The sequence below is a fragment of the Sorex fumeus genome, unplaced genomic scaffold (genome assembly GCF_029834395.1).
Source record: "Sorex fumeus unplaced genomic scaffold, SorFum_2.1 ptg000010l, whole genome shotgun sequence".
Taxonomy (NCBI): Eukaryota; Metazoa; Chordata; class Mammalia; order Eulipotyphla; family Soricidae; genus Sorex; species Sorex fumeus.
The window spans coordinates 6,052,770-6,071,193 of NW_026606067.1; the positions used below are offsets into that span (position 1 = coordinate 6,052,770).

An 18,424-nucleotide genomic window follows, 5' to 3' on the forward strand; every position below is an offset into this window, starting at 1 on the left:
GGCCAAATTCGTGTCCCCAGAACTGTGTTCGAAACGCAAAATCCTAACGCCAGCTCCGGAAGGCGTCCTCGCACATTTCTTTTTGTTCGGGGCTTCCGGTCCGATGCTGACGGCAGAACTCCTGCGTGCCGCCAGGCTTTCCCCTAAACTCCCCATCATCCGTCCTCTCTCTTCCGTTCCCCTCCCGCGCCACCCGCTCCGCTGTCAGCAGGTCAAGCCACCCCAGGGAAAACCCCGAGTAACGGACCCGGGTCGATGCTAAAGCCGCACCGAGGGAGCGTGGCAGAGCGAGGGCGCCTGCGCGGGGGTCGAGGGCGCGCACATGCGCAGTGGCCCGCGCCGGGCCGCGCGCCGGGCGCTGAGGGCGGCTGCGCGGCTGCGCGCCGGCTTGACGTGTGGGGCGGCTGCGGAGGCGGCGGCGGCGGCGGCGGCGGCGGCGGCGGCGAGGCTCGGGGAGGGACGCGCGCGGGGAGGGAGGGCCGAGCGGTGGGGGGGCTGAACCCGGAAGTGGGTAGCGCCGGAGCGGGCGCGCCCGGAGTGGAGCTCGGCGGCCGCGAGCCAGCGGGGGAGCCCCGGGTTCCCGGTAATGCATCTGTCGGGCGTGCGCCCTGGGGAGCTGCAGGGTGGGCAGCGGGGAGAGGGTCGCCTCCGGGGAGCGCAGTCGCCGCCAGGGCAGGGCCTCGGGACGGCTCTGGTAGTTGCCTGAGTCGTGCCCGCGGGTGACGGTCCGGCTCCTGCCCTGCCCCTCTTGGGGCGATCTCCCCCCCCCCACCCGCCGGGTGCTGAGGGCCGAGGGGCGCTCCGGGTCCGAGATGAGCGGTCCCCTGCCCGTGCCTGGGCAAACTTGTCAAGGGGGAGACACGGATTTTCGCCGCCGCCGCGACGGCCTTATTGTCACCAGCCCTGCACCACGAGACCCCACGAATGTGGGACCCCCACCCCCTTACTCCCCTTTTTTGCACCCTCCCTCCCCCCCCTCGTACTCCCCACTCCCTTCCCCCAGTTGGTGGATCGCGCCTGAAAGGTGTGCCCTGGCTTGGTTTAAAATTATTCTTTTGTTGGCCGCCTGTTCTAACCCGGCCCTCCTTGTTCTCCGCCCTAAAATCTTCAGCATGAATGGAGCTTTGGGGGAGATTAAAAAAAAGGGGGGGTGTGGAGGAAAGAAAAGCAGTTTTGGCCATTCCTGAGTTGTAATAGAGCAAAGGCGTGCGTGGACAAATGTCAGGAATGCATTTGGGGTGGCTTTGCCTTGCCGTGGAGTTCTTTTACCTGCTTCTCACTCTCTTGCAGACCATGAAACCTGGGGCCCGCCCCTCCAAAAACTATTCACCAAGACAATCTAGTTTTATTTTATTTTATTTTATTTTTGTTTTTGTTTTTTCCTCCCCTCTTCTCCTCCTCTCTCGAAGTCCTTTCTGAGACACTTATGAAGTTTCTAGTTCTGAATCTGTCGTACTGCAATGAAGAAAAGGAGAAAGGTGCCTGCAGATCTTGATGAGAGGATTCATCTAGGCTACCACAAGGAAGTGTGCGCAGGCGATGTTGCAGTGGAATGTGGCCACGTAACCTATGGTCACCCGGCAGAGAGGACCAGCCCAGGAGCTCTTCACCCCGGCTACGAGGAGCTACCGCCCTCGCCCTCGCCAGATCAGAGGAAACTTCTGAGTTCCCTGCAGTACAACAAGAACTTGCTCAAGTATTTAAACGATGATCGGCAGAAGCAACCGTCCTTCTGTGACCTGCTGATCGTCGTGGAGGGCAAGGAGTTCAGTGCACACAAAGTCGTCGTGGCCGTGGGCAGCAGCTATTTCCACGCCTGTCTGAGCAAAAATCCGAGCACGGATGTTGTCACCCTGGATCACGTAACACACTCGGTGTTTCAACATCTGCTGGAGTTTCTCTACACCTCCGAGTTCTTCGTGTACAAATATGAGATACCTCTGGTGCTCGAGGCGGCGAAATTCCTGGACATCATCGATGCCGTGAAGCTGCTCAATAATGAGAGCGAGGCCACGTTCCAGTCTGAGCTCAGTGACAAGTCCTCACCGGAAGAGACTCTGAACGAATTAACTGGAAGACTCTCAGATAATCATCAGTGTAAATTCTGCAGTAGACATTTTTGTTATAAAAAGTCCTTAGAGAATCATTTGGCGAAAACGCACCGGTCCCTTCTGTTGGGGAAGAAGCATGGGTTAAAAATGCTGGAGAGAAGTTTTTCTGCAAGAAGGTCCAAAAGGAGTCGCAAGTGCCCCGTGAAGTTCGACGACACCAGTGACGATGAGCAAGAAAGCGGGGAGGGCTCAGACCCCTTGAACGAAGAACACTTTGAGAAAGGCAAGTCCGACAGGAATGATTCCGAGGACCCTGGGAGTGAATGCAATGCGGAAGAAGATGACCTAGACGAGGAAATGTCAGATGAGTACTCCGACACTGAAGAGCCGAGTGAAAAAGAGCCTGATGCAGAAGAGGAACCCGAGGCCGGTGACTCTGTGGGAAGCATTCATGAAGGGTTAACGCCCGTGGTAATTCAGAACAGTAACAAAAAAATCTTGCAGTGCCCTAAGTGTGATAAAACATTTGATCGAATAGGTAAGAAAAGAAAGCACCTCTGTCTGATTCCTTACATTTCGTGGCTATTTTTAAGGTGATCATTGAAAACTCAACTTTGGAAGTAATTCTTTAGAAGAGTGTTTCTCAAGGGCTGTTTTAAATTTTGTTGTGACTCAGGAGTTTATTTCTAATAGCTTGTATTTTCTGTTTGGGACATAAATAGAAAATACAAGCCTCAGTTGATATATTTCCTTTGAAAAGCTAGATTGTTAATAATTGTGAATGTGGAACTTGGATTTGCATGCTAATTAATTTTCATAGGTGCTGCTTTGGGGTTATGGAAAATTACATTTAGTCGTTTTTATTTTGCTATCTTCTGAGTATGATTATATGTGACTTAGAAATATGGTTAACTTTACGATATACAGAATTGGGATTTTTCAGATTAGACTAATCTAGTTTAAAAAAAATTGCACCAAATTTAATACTGCAGGTTGGAGATTTTAGAAGTGTCCTAATTAGTAGTCCTCTGGCTGTTATAGTAACACAAATCAACTTTTTCTTTATTGGAAAAGTTCGTGTGGTTTGTAACTGTAAGTTAAAATTTTCTCTGACTAATCTTAAGACATTATATGTTTAATAGTAAAATAATTTTTGAACTGTTTTGTGAATTTTAAAATTGCACAATTAGGCTGTTTTAATCAAAATCAGAGTTTTGAATTGGGAACATACTAAACACATATAATAATAAAAAAATGTTTTTTACCTGCATTTTGACTTTGTAAAATGATATGCAGAGTTAAAGAATTCTCCATGAGCGTTGCCATATTGAATTACTTAAGTTATTAATGATCAGTTTCATAAAATTATTTCCCTTACTTGTGCTTATAATATTCTACAGTGCACACTCTGGCCTATGATGAACTTATTTTTCCTTTTCATTATGCTTTTAGATATTCTTTAAATACAATACTTTTGATAGTCCAGTTAAATAACTGCTTTTACTATGTTCGAGCTCTATAGAAACATGGATAAAATAACTTTTCCGGGGTTATTGGAAATTGGAAGAACATTTGTATACCAGTAACTTTGTTAAATACTTATGTAGAACCATATGTAAGTACTATCGGGGCTACCAAGAAAATTTTTGGATGGAGATCCCTAAGAGAAGCATCTTACACTTTCTTCTTTCTAGACTTTGTATTCTTAGCACACACTACTTAATTTGACCTAATTTGTCTGGGAGATGGGTAAATAGAGGTCAGTTCACAAACTGAGTTGTGGGCCTCACATTGAACATTCTATTGAACACTCGGCCTAGTGAGATGCCTTATGAGTCAGGGAGTCTACTCTAGTAAGGCCAGAAGCACTATGTACTGTAATTCAACATCTGGGTTAACTCTTGCATTCGCTAAAGAATGTGACATCATTAAAAACAGACTGTGAATTATAGAACATAGTTTTTCTTTGTGTGACTTTTCCTCAAAATTTTTTATTGCAAGACATTCTTGGGGGTACTTCTTTTAATATTGAAACTGGAGTTTTGCACACACATTTTGGAAAAATACTGCTCAAGATGAAGATCCTGTTAACTAGGAGGGAGGCATTTGCAACTTTAAGCAAAGAAGCTCAGATGATTGTGGAAATCAGCAGATCGTAATTTTAGCAGGTGGCTAGTTTCCAGCCACCTTTTCAAATGTGTTTAGCTTTGGACTCCTCTTTTGCTTAGCCTAACTGGGGTTGCTGACTTTTTTTTCCTTCACAAATAAAGTTTTTTAAAAAATTTTTATTAATTAATTTATTTTGAATACCCATCCCTCCACCAGTGACCATTTCCCACCACCACGGATCCCAGTATCCCTCCCACCCCCCATCTCCCCATCCCACCCTGCCTCTGTGGCAGGGAATTTCCTTTTGTTCTCTCTCTCCTATTGGGTGTTGTGGTTTGTAAAAGAGTTAAGCCTGATTTTCAGGGAGAAACGTTGGATGATTTACTTTCCATTGATCACTTTGTATATGAGGAGATGTTGCACGCCGCGCAGTTTGGAGTAAAAGTCCTGGTTTCCTCATGCCTGAGCTATGCTTGTAGAGGCTCATGGTCACCAGGGTTCCATCTGCAGGAGGCAGGAGGCAGGAGGCAGGATGCGGCACCTACACCATCTGGGACTTCCCTGTGATCTCGGCTCTGTTTGGGACCTGGAGCATTCTCCGGGAGCTGTGGAGCCTCCCAGCGGCCTTTTTTCTCTGTGGCTGTGTGCTCGGTTGCTGACTTTTTTCCCAGTACAAAATTGAGAGAGAATATGTGTAGTACTTTTAAATATGAACTGTGATAATGTCAGACTACATGAATTTTTGAATTCAGGGTTAGGTGAGCTCTTAACCTATTTAATCTTGCTTTTCTTCATCCTTACTGTACAAGGAAGCTAATAAGATTACGTTATTTTTTCATACAGGTTATTGGAGTAGATAGAGTAGACTTGTGAAACACTTAGAATATTATGTTAGATTTTGGTTTTAAGGAATGCAAGTTATTTTTATTCATCTTTGTTTAATAGAAGTTATGTGTCTTGAACGTGCCAATGATGCAAAACCAATATGAAACATATTCTCTGCCCTCATTAATGAATGAATACATACAAAACACCCATGTTAAAAGAATGTTAACATGGATAAGTGTAGAGGATGAAAGAAATCAGGAAAGAGCTCTAGATCTGAGATAAAGAAGAATAGAGAGGAATTTACAAAGCAAAAAGTACAGCATGTGCAAAGACATTGTGATAGCTGTGTTCTGGAAAGGGTAGATAATTTCATGATAGGTATGAGACTGCATGAAAATGCTAAAATATAAAGTCCGGCAAAAAAAGAAAATTTTGAATGGCATATATACTGTACTGAGGAATTCAGAGTTTGTCCACTAAGTGAAAGTTGAAAAACAAAAAAACTGCTTTAGGAAATAACCTTATGAAGGAAGTTTTGAAAGATAAATTTTGATGCCAGTGTGGAGAAGAAAATCAGAAAAGGTTGCAAGGATAACTGTAGGCTTAGTTGGTATAGCAAGCTGGGCATTGAGATGTGGTACATCACTGTTGGAATCAGTATAGCAAGGGAACTGGTGATAGCATAAAAATATGTTGAAGAAGACCTAGAATTAACAATTGTCCCCCTTTTACTATCTTTATCAGCCATTCTAATCTTTCCAACAAAAAGTTCAAGGGCCACTTTCTAATCTTCATTATTGATACACTCATTCTTAAGATTAATAGTTTGCTGCTATTTATCTCAGTAGATTGTGAACCTCAGGGTTGTAAATATTTACTTTTGATTAGTATCTTTGTAATACCCTTTGTCATTTCACAAAGAAATGTTTTGTTTTGTGTTTTGGACTACACCTGGTAATTCCCAGGGCTTATGCCTGGCTCTGCTCAGGAATTATTCCTGGTGGGCTCAGGGTACTTTATGGGTTGCTAGGACTTGAACTGGGATCAGCCCCATGCATGGCAAGCACCCTACCTGCTGTACTATTTCTCCAGCCCCTCAAAGAATTTTTGAACACACTGTTGTTTAATTGAACAGAGTTGAAAGGCTTGCTTCTGACTTGGCTTTAAGACTTTTAAGAAGCTCAGGAGACTTGCTTCTGATCTTCCAACCTTGGTATCTTGAAGGGAGTTTATAAAGATAAGACCTTCTACAGGAACGGTTTGTTCCACAATATTCAGTCTCCTTATTTGTCTTTGAATTTTTATCCTTTCTGATAAAAATTTTATCCATGTCTTTGAATTTTTATCCTTTCTGATTCAGGCAGTAGTAGTTGGACTGAGGCTCCCGATCCAATCATATTTCTCCCTAGGCTATCAGCTGTCCTCCTCTTTGCCTATTTTCATGTAAATATTCTTTGACCTTTCACCTTCCCACCAAAACCTAGCGGGTGAAAAAGCAAAAACTGGGAGAAGGTGACAGATGGGGGGGGGGGGGGGAAATTCGGGTAATTTGTCTTTTTGATTTGTTCATATTTGTTCATATGTTCACTTATTGTTCATAAATCTTTCCTTTAATTTTGCAGTCTCTTCTAGAGGTAGAAAATGTTTTGTAGCTTTTTAACAAAAGTAAACTGTGATTCACTAGACCACACTGATAGTGGAGCCACTTGATTTGTAGTAGATAAGACTAGTAATGGTGGCACAATTCCCTAAGGTATTCTTAGTAGGCCAAATGAAACGTTTAATATGTAATTTAAGATTTAGCAGTATCAGGTGCTTAATCAGCTAATTTGGTATTTCTCTTTGTAAAAACTGCATGCAACAAACCTCTCCATAAGTTTATGTTATACGTATAGGGAAATGAGTTGTGTATCACACATCAAGTCAAATGTTTTCATGTGGAAAATATCCTTAGTTCATGTCTTCTGATCAGGACAGTTTTTATCCATATTCTATTCAGAAAAATTCTCTGGATGAAATTTTATACTTATTTTTGGTTGAAGCTATTGACTATGTTTGTAATGTAATGATATGTACGTTATTGTTGAATTCCACGACCATAAAAGTAGAAAAAAACAGGTATAAAATAGATTTAAATATTAACAGTTTATGCTGGAAGTAGCCCCTTAAGCCTGTATTAAGTGATTTAAAATTGGGGTTTATTTGGAAATTGATCAGACTTTTTTTCACTATTCCCTGAAGATATATCAGACTCTTCGGGTTTTATCTTTCTCTAAGAAATTGTTTCTCCTTCTTCAGATATTTGGATATATGGAGATAAGAGGCCCTGTAATATCCCTGTGCATACAATTTCAATTTGCAACTTAATTCATAAAAAAATTTTTATTTTAAAGTACAAAATCATGATGAGATTTTTTAAAAAACTTAATGTATTTTCATTTGTCTCTTTGGGCATTGTTGAATTTAAAGTAATTAAAAAAATTTAATTCTTTTGGTTTAAATTTTCAAACTTTCTGTTTTCTTTCTTAATTCGATCATAATGTCTACTGGTATGTGGTAGATATTTTTAGTTCTTTTGGTTTAAATTTCCAAACTTTTCTATTTTCTATCTTGATTCAATCAATGTCTACTGGTGTAAAGGTAAAGGTAAAGGTAAAGGCCCTCCCGTTGATCGTCGATTTGCTCGAGCGGGCCCAGTAACGTCTCCATTGGAGACTTTGTTGTTACTGTGTCTGGCATATCGAATACTCTCGGTAGCTTGCCGGGCTCTCCGAGAGGGGTGGAGGAATCGAAGTCGGGTGGGCCATGTTGGCCGCTTGTAAGGCGAACACCCTACCCGCTGTGCTATTGCTCCAGCCACTATAAAAGTTTAATAGTCAAAAGTTATTTTTAATTCAAGTGTCATCGTTTTAGTATTCAGCTACTTGTAATTTAATACTTATTTGTAAGAAAGCAAGAATTTTTTTTCTCTAAAGGGAAAATGCTATTTTCTTTAAAAAAAAATTTTTTTTTTAGTGAAGCAAAATAGTTTCTTAAAGAGATATACTTAGAGAAGTGCAAGAGGAAAGAAATTGTATGTACAAGAGGGAACATGGGCTTCTCCAGAGTGGAAAAGGCTGCTAATTGTTAATTCAACTTCTTTTCAGCAAACATTTTCAGGGAACATACTCACACAGAGATTCTATTCAGTCACCTCTATCTCTGCCAAATTAAAACTCTGGGCTATTAATATGTATTGACACTGTCGAATTCTGTCCTTTATCTCATAACCAATAATGTATAAAAAATGTTAAGGAATCCAAAATATATATATATATCATATTATGATATAAAAAAATCACATCAGAAAACATTTTCCCAAAGAAATGGTGAGCAATGATGGCCTCGGCAGTATTCTGTAAGAGTAATTATAAATTAGTGTTTTTCCAACTCTTATGTGGTGGTTCAAGGTTAGAAACACATAAATTAACATCCAAATATATGTCCACATATTATTTTAGGCAGTATTGAAGAACAAATTGGATGATGGTGTGCACAAGAAGCCATCATTAACAGTATTGTGATTCAAGGATCTCAATAAGACTATTTTTTAAAAACTTGGATGATAGTAACATAAATGAACCGTATTTTCTACTCTATTCTTTCTAGTCCCTTTCTTCCCACCAGTGCTTGTTGTAACCCAGGGATTCATTTTGTGAACACTGACAGATATTAGTTTTGAAATGCTAGTTAAAACCCTAACATAACTCAGCCCTTATTTCATAGGACCTACTTATTATTTATGTCAGTGAACAAGAACATCTTTTTTCCAATTAAGTCTCATCATCAGTCTTACTTGTGAAAACAGTAGGGAAAGGAACTTGCCTTGCACGCAGCCTACCTGGGTTTATTCCCCAACATCTCATATGGTCCCCCAGCACTGGTAGGAATAGTTCCTTAGTGCAGAGCCATAAGTAACCCCAAAACATTGCCGGATGTGGCCCAGAACAAACAAACAAAAAACAAAAGATGGGATGTGGTATAGTAAAGTGTAAATTTATGCATGGATAAATGGAGAGTCTATCCCAGCAGAGGCAGAAGGAAAAATGATGACATGAAACAGCTTTTTACAATGGCAAGGAAACGACCAAGTTCATTTATCAATTTTTTTCTGATAAACCCCAGGTGATCAATTGAAAAGTACAACTCATATTTATTCCTATGTTTATATGTAAGAGTTCTCTACATGTCTATGGTGAATAAGAATCCGTATGGTAATAGTAGTGACTAAATATTTGTGCTTACTAGATGCTGGGGTATTTTAAATGTTGTGAATATATTAACTCATTTACTTCTCATAATGCATGAAGTGTTTATACATTCAGGTAGTGAGTATTAAATTATTGGCTTACTTAAGATTACACACCTATTTTTTAGGTGTCCAAATGTAGTTTTTTGACTCTATGTATCATCTATTGGTCTATTTACCTTATGGGTTTTCATCATAATTTTTTTCTTAGCCAAAGATTGTTATTCTTCCTCTTTCTCAAGAAAAATACCTGGTTTCCTTTTCCTAGTATTTCTTATCCAAATGCAGTGTAATTTTAGGTAATATTGTATTCAACCATATATAATAAATTGACATATTCATTTTATTAAATAGATCTGTAGCACTGTCCTCCCCTTGTTCATTGATTTGCTCGCGCGGGCCCAGTAAGGTCTCCATTGTGAGATTTGTTGTTACTGTGTTTGGCATATTGAATATGTCACAGGTAGCTTACCAGGCTTTGCCTTGCGGGCGAGATACTCTCGGTAGCTTGCCGGGCTCTCCGAGAGGGGCAGAGGAATCGAACTCTGGTCAGCCGGGTTGGCTGTGTGCAAGGCAAACGCCTTACCCGCTGTGCTATCCTTCCAGCCCATTTAGATAGATAGCACTGTTTATAGCACTGTCCTCCCATTGTTCATTGGTTTGCTCGAGTGGGCACAAGTAACATCTCCATTGTGAGACTTGTTACTGATTTTGGCATATCAAATACGTCACGGTTAGCTTGCCAAGCTTTGCCATGGGGGTGCAATACTCTTGGTAGCTGGCCGGGCTCTCTGAGAGGGGTGGAGGAGTCGAACCAGGGTCGACCTGGGTCGGCTGCATGTAAGGCAAGTGCCTTGCCACTGTGTTATCGCTCCGCCCCTTATAGATAAATAATGTAATTACTATTTTTCTCCGTGTTCTTGGAATGTTTTTAGGTTTTCTTTATTTCTATGATATATAGGATTTATTTTTTAAGGTACGGGGGGAACCATTCCTGGCTATATGCTCAGGGGACCAAGTGGTACCTGGGATTATACCTGGGCCTCTGTATTGCAAAGTATGTGCTCCACTGCTTTGAGTTGTCTCTGCAGTTCTGTCATAGATGGCTGAAATATACATTCACTAGGGCGTTTGCCTTGCATGCGGCTGACCCGGGTTTGATTCCTCCACCCTTTTGGAGAGCCTGGCAAGCTACCGAGTGTATCCCGCCTGCACGGCAGAGCCTGGCAAGCTCCCTGTGGCATATTCAATATGCCAAAAACAGTAACAACATGTCTCACAATAGAGACGTTACTGGTGCCCGCTTGAGCAAATCGATGGACACCAGGAGGACAGTGTTACAGTGCTACTTCCTCACACAAATTAGCTCTGGCTAATTAGCAGTTGTTATGCATTTAATTTTTAGGAAAAAACTTAGGTTTTTAATGAAAATTTAAGCTTTCATTAGAAATTAATAATTAGGATTATTAGAATCAATTAGGATTATAAGACTCAGGATATTGAGAGTATTGCCTTTTGCTTAAAAGTAAAATTAGTTAAAATTGCTCCTTTAAGTTACTAGTTGTGCACATTCACAACTTTGGTTGCAGAATAAAGCAGGAGCAGCCAATGTTAGTTTTGATGGCTGATGATGTCAGACATTGTGTAAGTGCTTTATGTGTATTGATTTGTTTATTAGTACATCCGTTGAGGTAAATACTGTTCCATTTTTTTCGTATTAGGAAGATTTGAGGCATAGAAAGGGTGCTTGTCCAAGGTCACAGAACCTCTAATTTAGAGTCAGGATTCATATCCAGGCACATGAGGTTAGGATCTGCACCCTTATCTGATGCTGTTACCTGTCTCTACAATGTGAAAAAACACATTCTCAATCATAAGGTGAAAGGATGGTAGTCTTAACTAGGAATATAAATGCAAATTAAGTCCAAGTATATCTTTTTTATTTAATTTTTTATTGTAACTTTTCTCTTTCGAAAGTCTGTGTTAAAATTTCTTGATACTGTGGAGTTCATGCCCAATTCAATCAGCCTAATCAATGGCTGAATAAATAGCAATACTTCTACATTAAAAACAAAAATTCTTGGTACTTTCTGTTGGAAAGATCTGAAACATTTGTACAGAACTCAAATATATATTCAGGATATAGTGCATACAAATCTCACAGCTGGTGTGACTTTGCATTATAACTGGTCATCTTTTCCTACTTTTTCTGTTAATGCTTGTATAGGCTGACTTCAGTTTGTTATTGATCATGCAGTCAAATAGAAGTGAATTGCTTATTTCCTAGTGTCTGCTAAGCTAGAAAAGTTTTATGGAATAGGTGGTATAAAGTATGAAGTTCTGTTGAGTATTCTAGATTGTAGTATTCTTCCCAGATTGCTTCCTCTAGGAAGAGTGATGAAAATAGCCTATGTTATTTTTCCTGTCTAATGATATTTTTTAATTGGGGATGACCACCCAGTAGAGCTTGGGGGGGGTCCCAGGAGCTAAGACCAAAAGTGCTCAGGGGACATGCCTTGCTGGGCATTGCGCTGAGGGCCTTCATTGCACTGAGGACCTTCACATGCTAAGCATGACCTCTGCCATTTAAGCTGGCCATAGAATATTTTTTTAAAGTCATCAAATCTGAAGATTCCTTATAATATGAATATTAGTTTTGAAAGTAAAGTATGAAAGTTCTACTTCTATCAACTAAATGTTCTATTTAAAATTTTAAATGTGCCTTTTAATTTTTTTTTTTTTTTTTATAGAAGACACATTCTGTAGGCCCAGGGCCACTCTTGGCAGCTCTTGACCTGGTCTGGCAGAAATGCTCAAGGGTCACAAGTTCTGTATCTAGCATTGATTGGGAAGTCATGTGGAGCAGGGATTGAACTCGGGGCCTTGCATTTTCTGGCATGTGGTCTACCATTTGATTTGTCTTTCTGGCCCCTAAAATAAAATAAAATTTTATTTAAGGAAATTCAGGGAAAAATTTTAAGTCAATTTTCTTGAATTTGTGACATATGTAATCTTTGAACCATAAACTCAAAATGTAAGCCTTTGAAGCTTATCAGAGATACACGTTTAGATGAGCTTCTGGTTTTGATGTGTGTTTAAGTATTCTATATTCATGATATTTTATTCTCTGGACATATTTCAACTGCTGAAGAATATGTACCAAATTTAACTTTCTCTCTTTTTATAGGGAAATATGAGAGCCACACACGTGTTCACACAGGTGAGAAGCCCTTTGAGTGTGATATTTGTCATCAGCGCTATTCAACGAAGTCTAACCTAACAGTTCACAGAAAGAAGCACAGTAATGAGACAGAATTTCATAAGAAGGAGCACAAGTGCCCTTATTGTAATAAACTTCATGCAAGCAAGAAGACTTTAGCCAAGCATGTTAAGAGGCAAGTATTATCTTGCTTCTGTAGTAGAGTTTATTGTGCCTTTAAAATATGTAATAGCCTATATGCAGCTATCAAGTGCTTTTCTCCAGTTCTTTAATTACTTAACATTTTGCCAGGCTACAAGTTTATTAAGATTAAGTAAAAAGTAAAGGCCCTCCCGTTGATCGTCGATTTGCTCGAGCGGGCCCAGTAACGTCTCCATTGGAGACTTTGTTGTTACTGTGTCTGGCATATTGAATACTCTCGGTAGCTTGCCGGGCTCTCCGAGAGGGGCAGAGGAATCGAACTCGGGTCGGCCGCTTGTAAGGCGAACGCCCTACCCGCTGTGCTATCGCTCCAGGCAGAGGGCTGGAGCGATAGCACAGCGGGTAGGGCGTTCGCCTTACAAGCGGCCAACATGGCCGACCCGAGTTCGATTCCTCCGCCCCTCTCGGAGAGCCCGGCAAGCTACCGAGAGTATTCGATATGCCAGACACAGTAACAACAAAGTCTCCAATGGAGACGTTACTGGGCCCACTCGAGCAAATCGACGATCAACGGGAGGGCCTTTACCTTTACCTTTTATTAAGATTAGAGCAAAAAATGTAAATTTGAGTTTTTGTTTGGTTTTGGTTTTGGTGCTCAGGGCTTACTCCTGGAAGTGATCCAGGGACCATATGTGATGGTCAAATCTTATTTGGCGGCCATGCAATGCAGGTGCCTTAATCCCAGTACTATCTGACTGCAGTTTATTCATATTGTAAAATTAATATTATTGAAATGAAATATTTTGATGTTGAAACAAGAACTAATACTATAAAAGTTTTGAGATACAGCACTTCGTTTGTTTTCTGCCAGCCTCTGGCAAGAATGTTGTCAGATATATGGTTTTTAACATTCTAGGGAATTTATTCTTCAGACTCAGTTTTGTCTTTAACATATAAAAAAATTGCAAGAGAAATGATATTTTCATGTGGTATTGGGGACTTAAATTTGAGACAGGAAGCCAGTACAGGGGTCTTATCGGTCTGAAGTGACCCAGGAGCATTGCTTGGGAGATCCCCATCCCTTCAAAAAAGAACATTAAAAAGGTAATAACTAAAATCTGTCCTAAAAAACTCAAGTAAATTACTTTGAATATTATCCATAAATAACTGAACTCCTGAATATAATTAAAGTATGAATAGGCTTCTCTGTTTCTGTGTGAACTTAGGTATAAGTTTACATTTATTAAAATAATAATGCTCCCTACCTAAATACTTTAAAATTGTGCCTATTTCTTTAAAAATAATCTCTGACTAGTTCTTATAATCACTATCAGTAGATAATCCTTAACATTATTTTTCTACTAATGCTCTGTTTTTAATTTTACAGATTTCACCCTGAAAATGCACAAGAATTTATTTCCATTAAGAAGACTAAGAGTGAAAGTTGGAAATGTGATGTAAGAGCTTTTCATTTGCTGTAGAAAACCAAAATAGATGAATGTTACACTTGGAAAGGTTTTAAAATCCTGGAAACTTACCTTTGATTTATATAAAATTTCTCTAACTTTTCTGGATTCTTAGATGATCAACTTGAGAAGGAAATCTTAATATTCATTTTTATTGTACTGAGTGTACCATTGTAGCACCGTAGCACTGTCCTTCCGTTGTTCATCGATTTGCTAGAGCGGGCACCAATAATGTCTCCATTGTGAAACTTGTTACTGTTTTTGGCATATCAGATACTCTCCGTAGCTTGCTGGGCTCTCCAAGAGGGACAGAGGAATCGAACCCAGGTCAGCTGTGTGCAAGGCAAATGCCCTACTTGCTGTGCTGTCGCTCCAGCCCATGAGTATACCATATATCCATAATTGTGTAGGTGAACTATGACAGTACTATAGTATGTTAGAATCATTCCTCTCTGTCCCAAAGCTTCATGGCCTTAAGCAGCCAATCACTTTTTTTTTTTTTTTTTTTTTTTTTGGTTTTTGGGTCACACCCGGCCATGCTCAGGGGTTACTCCTGGCTCATGCACTCAGGAATTGCTCCTGGCGGTGCTCGGGGGACCATATGGGGTGCTGGGAATCGAACCTGTGTCGGTCATGTTGGCTGCGTGCAAGGCAAACGCCCTACCCGCTATGCTATCGGTCCAGCCCCAGTCAATCACTTTTTTTTTTTATTTATTTATTGAATCACTGTGGGAAAGGTTACAAAGCTTTCAGGTTTATGTCTCAGTCATGCAAATATCAAACACATTTCCCTTTACCAATACTTATTTTTTACCATGAAGAACCCCAATAAAACCCCACCCCCCACCCCTCCCCGTCCCTGTGAGGCAGATGAATTCTAGTTAACACTCTATCTGCTTTGATTAGATTCATTGTTTCAATAAAAGATTCACCACTATTATTTAGAGTTTACCCCCCCCCCCCAAATCAGACATGCTGAAAAAGCATTGTGAAGTGATTTGCTTTCTACAGCTGGGTTCAAGAATTAAATGTTGTTTTGGATTTCTGCTATTTTACCTATTGACCCTGGAAGTATTTCTACTGAAAGTCAGATAGTTAAGAAATTGGTCTCTGTGCACTGGAGAAGTGGCCGTGCTGGAGAGCCGCTCACGGGGGGCAACCGGTGGCCTCGGTAGGGCGTGAAGGGCGGAGCGAAACGCCCCCCTTCCCATGAGGTTTTAGTCGCCCCCACACTCCCAGCTCATACCTGCTGTCCACAAGGCTCCCATGTGGCCGCCATCTTTCTTTCTAGAGAGGAGAGGGCGAATGGGGCAACACCCTTTCCCCTCCGGCAGACTTGATGGGCTGAATCAACGCATAGTCCGTTCACTTTTCTGCTCCAAGCTGCTGGGTTCTGCATTAAGTCCTTGTGCTTCTGGGGCCATGGCCGTGCTGGATAGCTGCTCGCGGGGGGCGACTGGTGACCTCGGTAGGGCGTGAAGGACGGACCGGAACGCCCCCCGACCCATGAGGTTTTAGTCGCCCCCACTCCCCCGGCTCATACCTGCTGTCCACAAGGCTCCCATGTGGCCGCCATCTTTCTTTCCAGAGGGAGGAGGGCGGAAGGGAGCAACACCCTTTCCCCTCTGGGCAGAAATGATTGCCTGGATTAACGCATAGTCCTTTCACTTTTCTGCTCCAAGCTGCTGGGTTCTGCATTAGGTCATTGTGCTTCTGGGGCTGTGGCCGTGCTGGAGAGCCGCTCGTGGGGGCAGCTGGTGGCCTCGGTAGGGCGTGAAGGGCGGACCGAAACGCCCCCCTTCCCATGAGGTTTTAGTCGCCCCCACACTCCCGGCTCATACCTGCTGTCCACAAGGCTCCCATGTGGCCGCCATCTTTCTTTCCAGAGAGGAGAGGGCGAATGGGGCAACACCCTTTCCCCTCCGGCAGACTTGATGGGCTGGATCAACGCATAGTCCATTCACTTTTCTGCTCCAAGCTGCTGGGTTCTGCATTAAGTCCTTGTGCTTCTGGAGCCGTGGCTGTGCTGGAGAGCCGCTCGTGGGGGGTGACTGGTGACCTCGGTAGGGCGTGAAGGACGGACTGGAACGCCCCCCTTCCCATGAGGTTTTAGTCGCCCCCACACCCCCGGCTCATACCTGCTGTCCACAAGGCTCCCATGTGGCTGCCATCTTTCTTTCCAGAGGGAGGAGGGCGGAAGGGAGCAACACCCTTTCCCCTCTGGGCAGAAATGATTGCCTGGATTAACGCATAGTCCTTTCACTTTTCTGCTCCAAGCTGCTGGGTTCTGCATTAAGCCCTTGTGCTTCTGGGGCTGTGGCCGTGCTGGAGAGCCGCTCGTGGGGGGCAACTGGTGACCTCGGTAGGGCGTGAAGGACGGACCGGAACGCCCCCCTTCCCATGAGGTTTTAGTCGCCCCCACACCCCTGGCTCATACCTGCTGTCCACAAGGCTCCCATGCGGCCGCCATCCTTCTTTCCAGACAAGAGAGGGCGAATGGGGCAACACCCTTTCCCCTCTGGGCAGAAATGATGGCCTGGGTTAACTCGTCCGTTCACTTTTCTGCTCTAAGCTGCTGGGTTCTGCATTAAGTCCTTGTGTTTCTGGGGCTGTGGCCGTGCTCCAAACTTAAGTCTGATTTTCAGGGAGAAAGATTGGGTCGTTTACTTCTCATTGATCACTTTGTATATAGAGAGATGTCGGTTTTGAGAAAAAGTCCTCGTTCCCGCATACTCGAGCTGTGTTTGTAGAGGCTTCTGGTCACCGGGGTTCCATCTGGGGGAGGCGGGATGCGGCACCTACTCCATCTGGAACTTGCCGGTGATCTCGGCTCTTTTTGGAACCTGTTTTTTCTTTTTTTTTTTTTTCCTCCGGGATCCCGCACCCTCCATGTGTTCCTTCTCTTATGCTGAACGCTTCAAAGATGGCGCTGGGGGGCGGGCTGTGGGCGTGACTTCCGGAATCAGAGGTTACCTGGGAGGTGTAGTCCGGCAGATTTGAGAAAAAGTCCTCGTTCCCGCATACTCGAGCTGTGTTTGTAGAGGCTTCTGGTCACCGGGGTTCCATCTGGGGGAGGCGGGATGCGGCACCTACTCCATCTGGAACTTGCCGGTGATCTCGGCTCTTTTTGGAACCTGTTTTTTCTTTTTTTTTTTTTCCTCCGGGATCCTGCACCCTCCATGTGTTCCTTCTCTTATGCTGAACGCTTCGAGTCAATCACTTTTATCTCACCATTTTGTGGGTTATCTAAATTTGAGGCTGAACTGCGTTAGGTAACTCTACACAACATGGCATCAGCTGTGTTCAATTTTCAACTTGTGATATTCTAATCTGGTATGATTCGATGTGAGACCACTTCCAAAGTGACTCTTTCAGTTGATTGGCAACCTGGGTATAGGTGGATGACTAGTGTCTTGCTTAGGACCATTGCTTATGAGCCTTGATACTTCTCCACTTGGATCTTTCCACGGAGCAACCTGAGCCCAGTCTGTCATGGCAGCTAGCCTCCAAGCGTGCGTGTGTTCGCAGAAGCCTAGGTCAAGTGTGAGGCAGAGTCCCAGAGGATCACTCCCAAGACTGTCGGCCAAGCAGGTCTCCACGGCTAGGGAAGAACTATGGGAGAAGTGGTCTGCATTTTTAGCGGGAGGAGTGGAGAAAGACTTGGAGATGACTTTATCCCCAACAGTAGTTCTTGTGTATTACATGTTGACATTAGCTATCACTTTGTCTTCCTTACTTCCCAGCTTCAGTTATGCTCACAGCAAAAAATCTCATCCTTTCTCTCATTACAGCTTCTAGAAAATTCAGGTTAGTAAGTATTTGCATCTACTTTAGATGACATTTTATTTTTAAATTTCATCATCCTCATTTCAAAAAGGAGGATGATAATTATGTTTGCTTCTTAGGATTATTGTGATTCCTAGGTGAAATAATCCTTGAATTCCTTGAATTAGAATCATGCCTGGGTATATGTATATGTATATGCTATTATTGTTTTTGTCATTACTATTAGGTAAGCCCCCTCCTCCAGCCCCCCCCTTAATATGTCTGCCAGATGTTTTCTAAAGGTATATCTCTTCATTCTGATCACTTGAAGATACAAATTTTAAAGTGACCTTTCTGGGGTATCTTTTTCTTCTTTCTAATCAATATATGGCAGTAGTAATAAAATCTCTTATTCATGCCATATAAGTTATTTAAAATATATGATATGTGTAAACTCACACAAGAGAGGGCACGGCACCCACAGCGGCGGTGGCTCTATCTCTCCCGCCACCCGCGTTCGGTAGTCTCACCCTTCTCCCACCCCGGAGAGGTCCAT

General features: G+C 42.5%; 1 protein-coding gene across 1 annotated transcript in view; it reads left to right on the forward strand.

The window, feature by feature from the left end:
* The first annotated feature begins 489 nt into the window (after nucleotides 1-489).
* Nucleotides 490-18,424, forward strand: part of ZBTB41 (zinc finger and BTB domain containing 41) — a 44,147-nt gene continuing 26,212 nt past the window's right edge. The window contains exons 1-4 of the mRNA XM_056110677.1: nucleotides 490-583; nucleotides 1,410-2,589; nucleotides 12,464-12,671; nucleotides 14,025-14,094. Coding sequence (XP_055966652.1) covers nucleotides 1,461-2,589; nucleotides 12,464-12,671; nucleotides 14,025-14,094 — 1,407 coding nt within the window. The 5' untranslated portion in view covers nucleotides 490-583; nucleotides 1,410-1,460. The remainder of the gene's footprint in view (nucleotides 584-1,409; nucleotides 2,590-12,463; nucleotides 12,672-14,024; nucleotides 14,095-18,424) is intronic.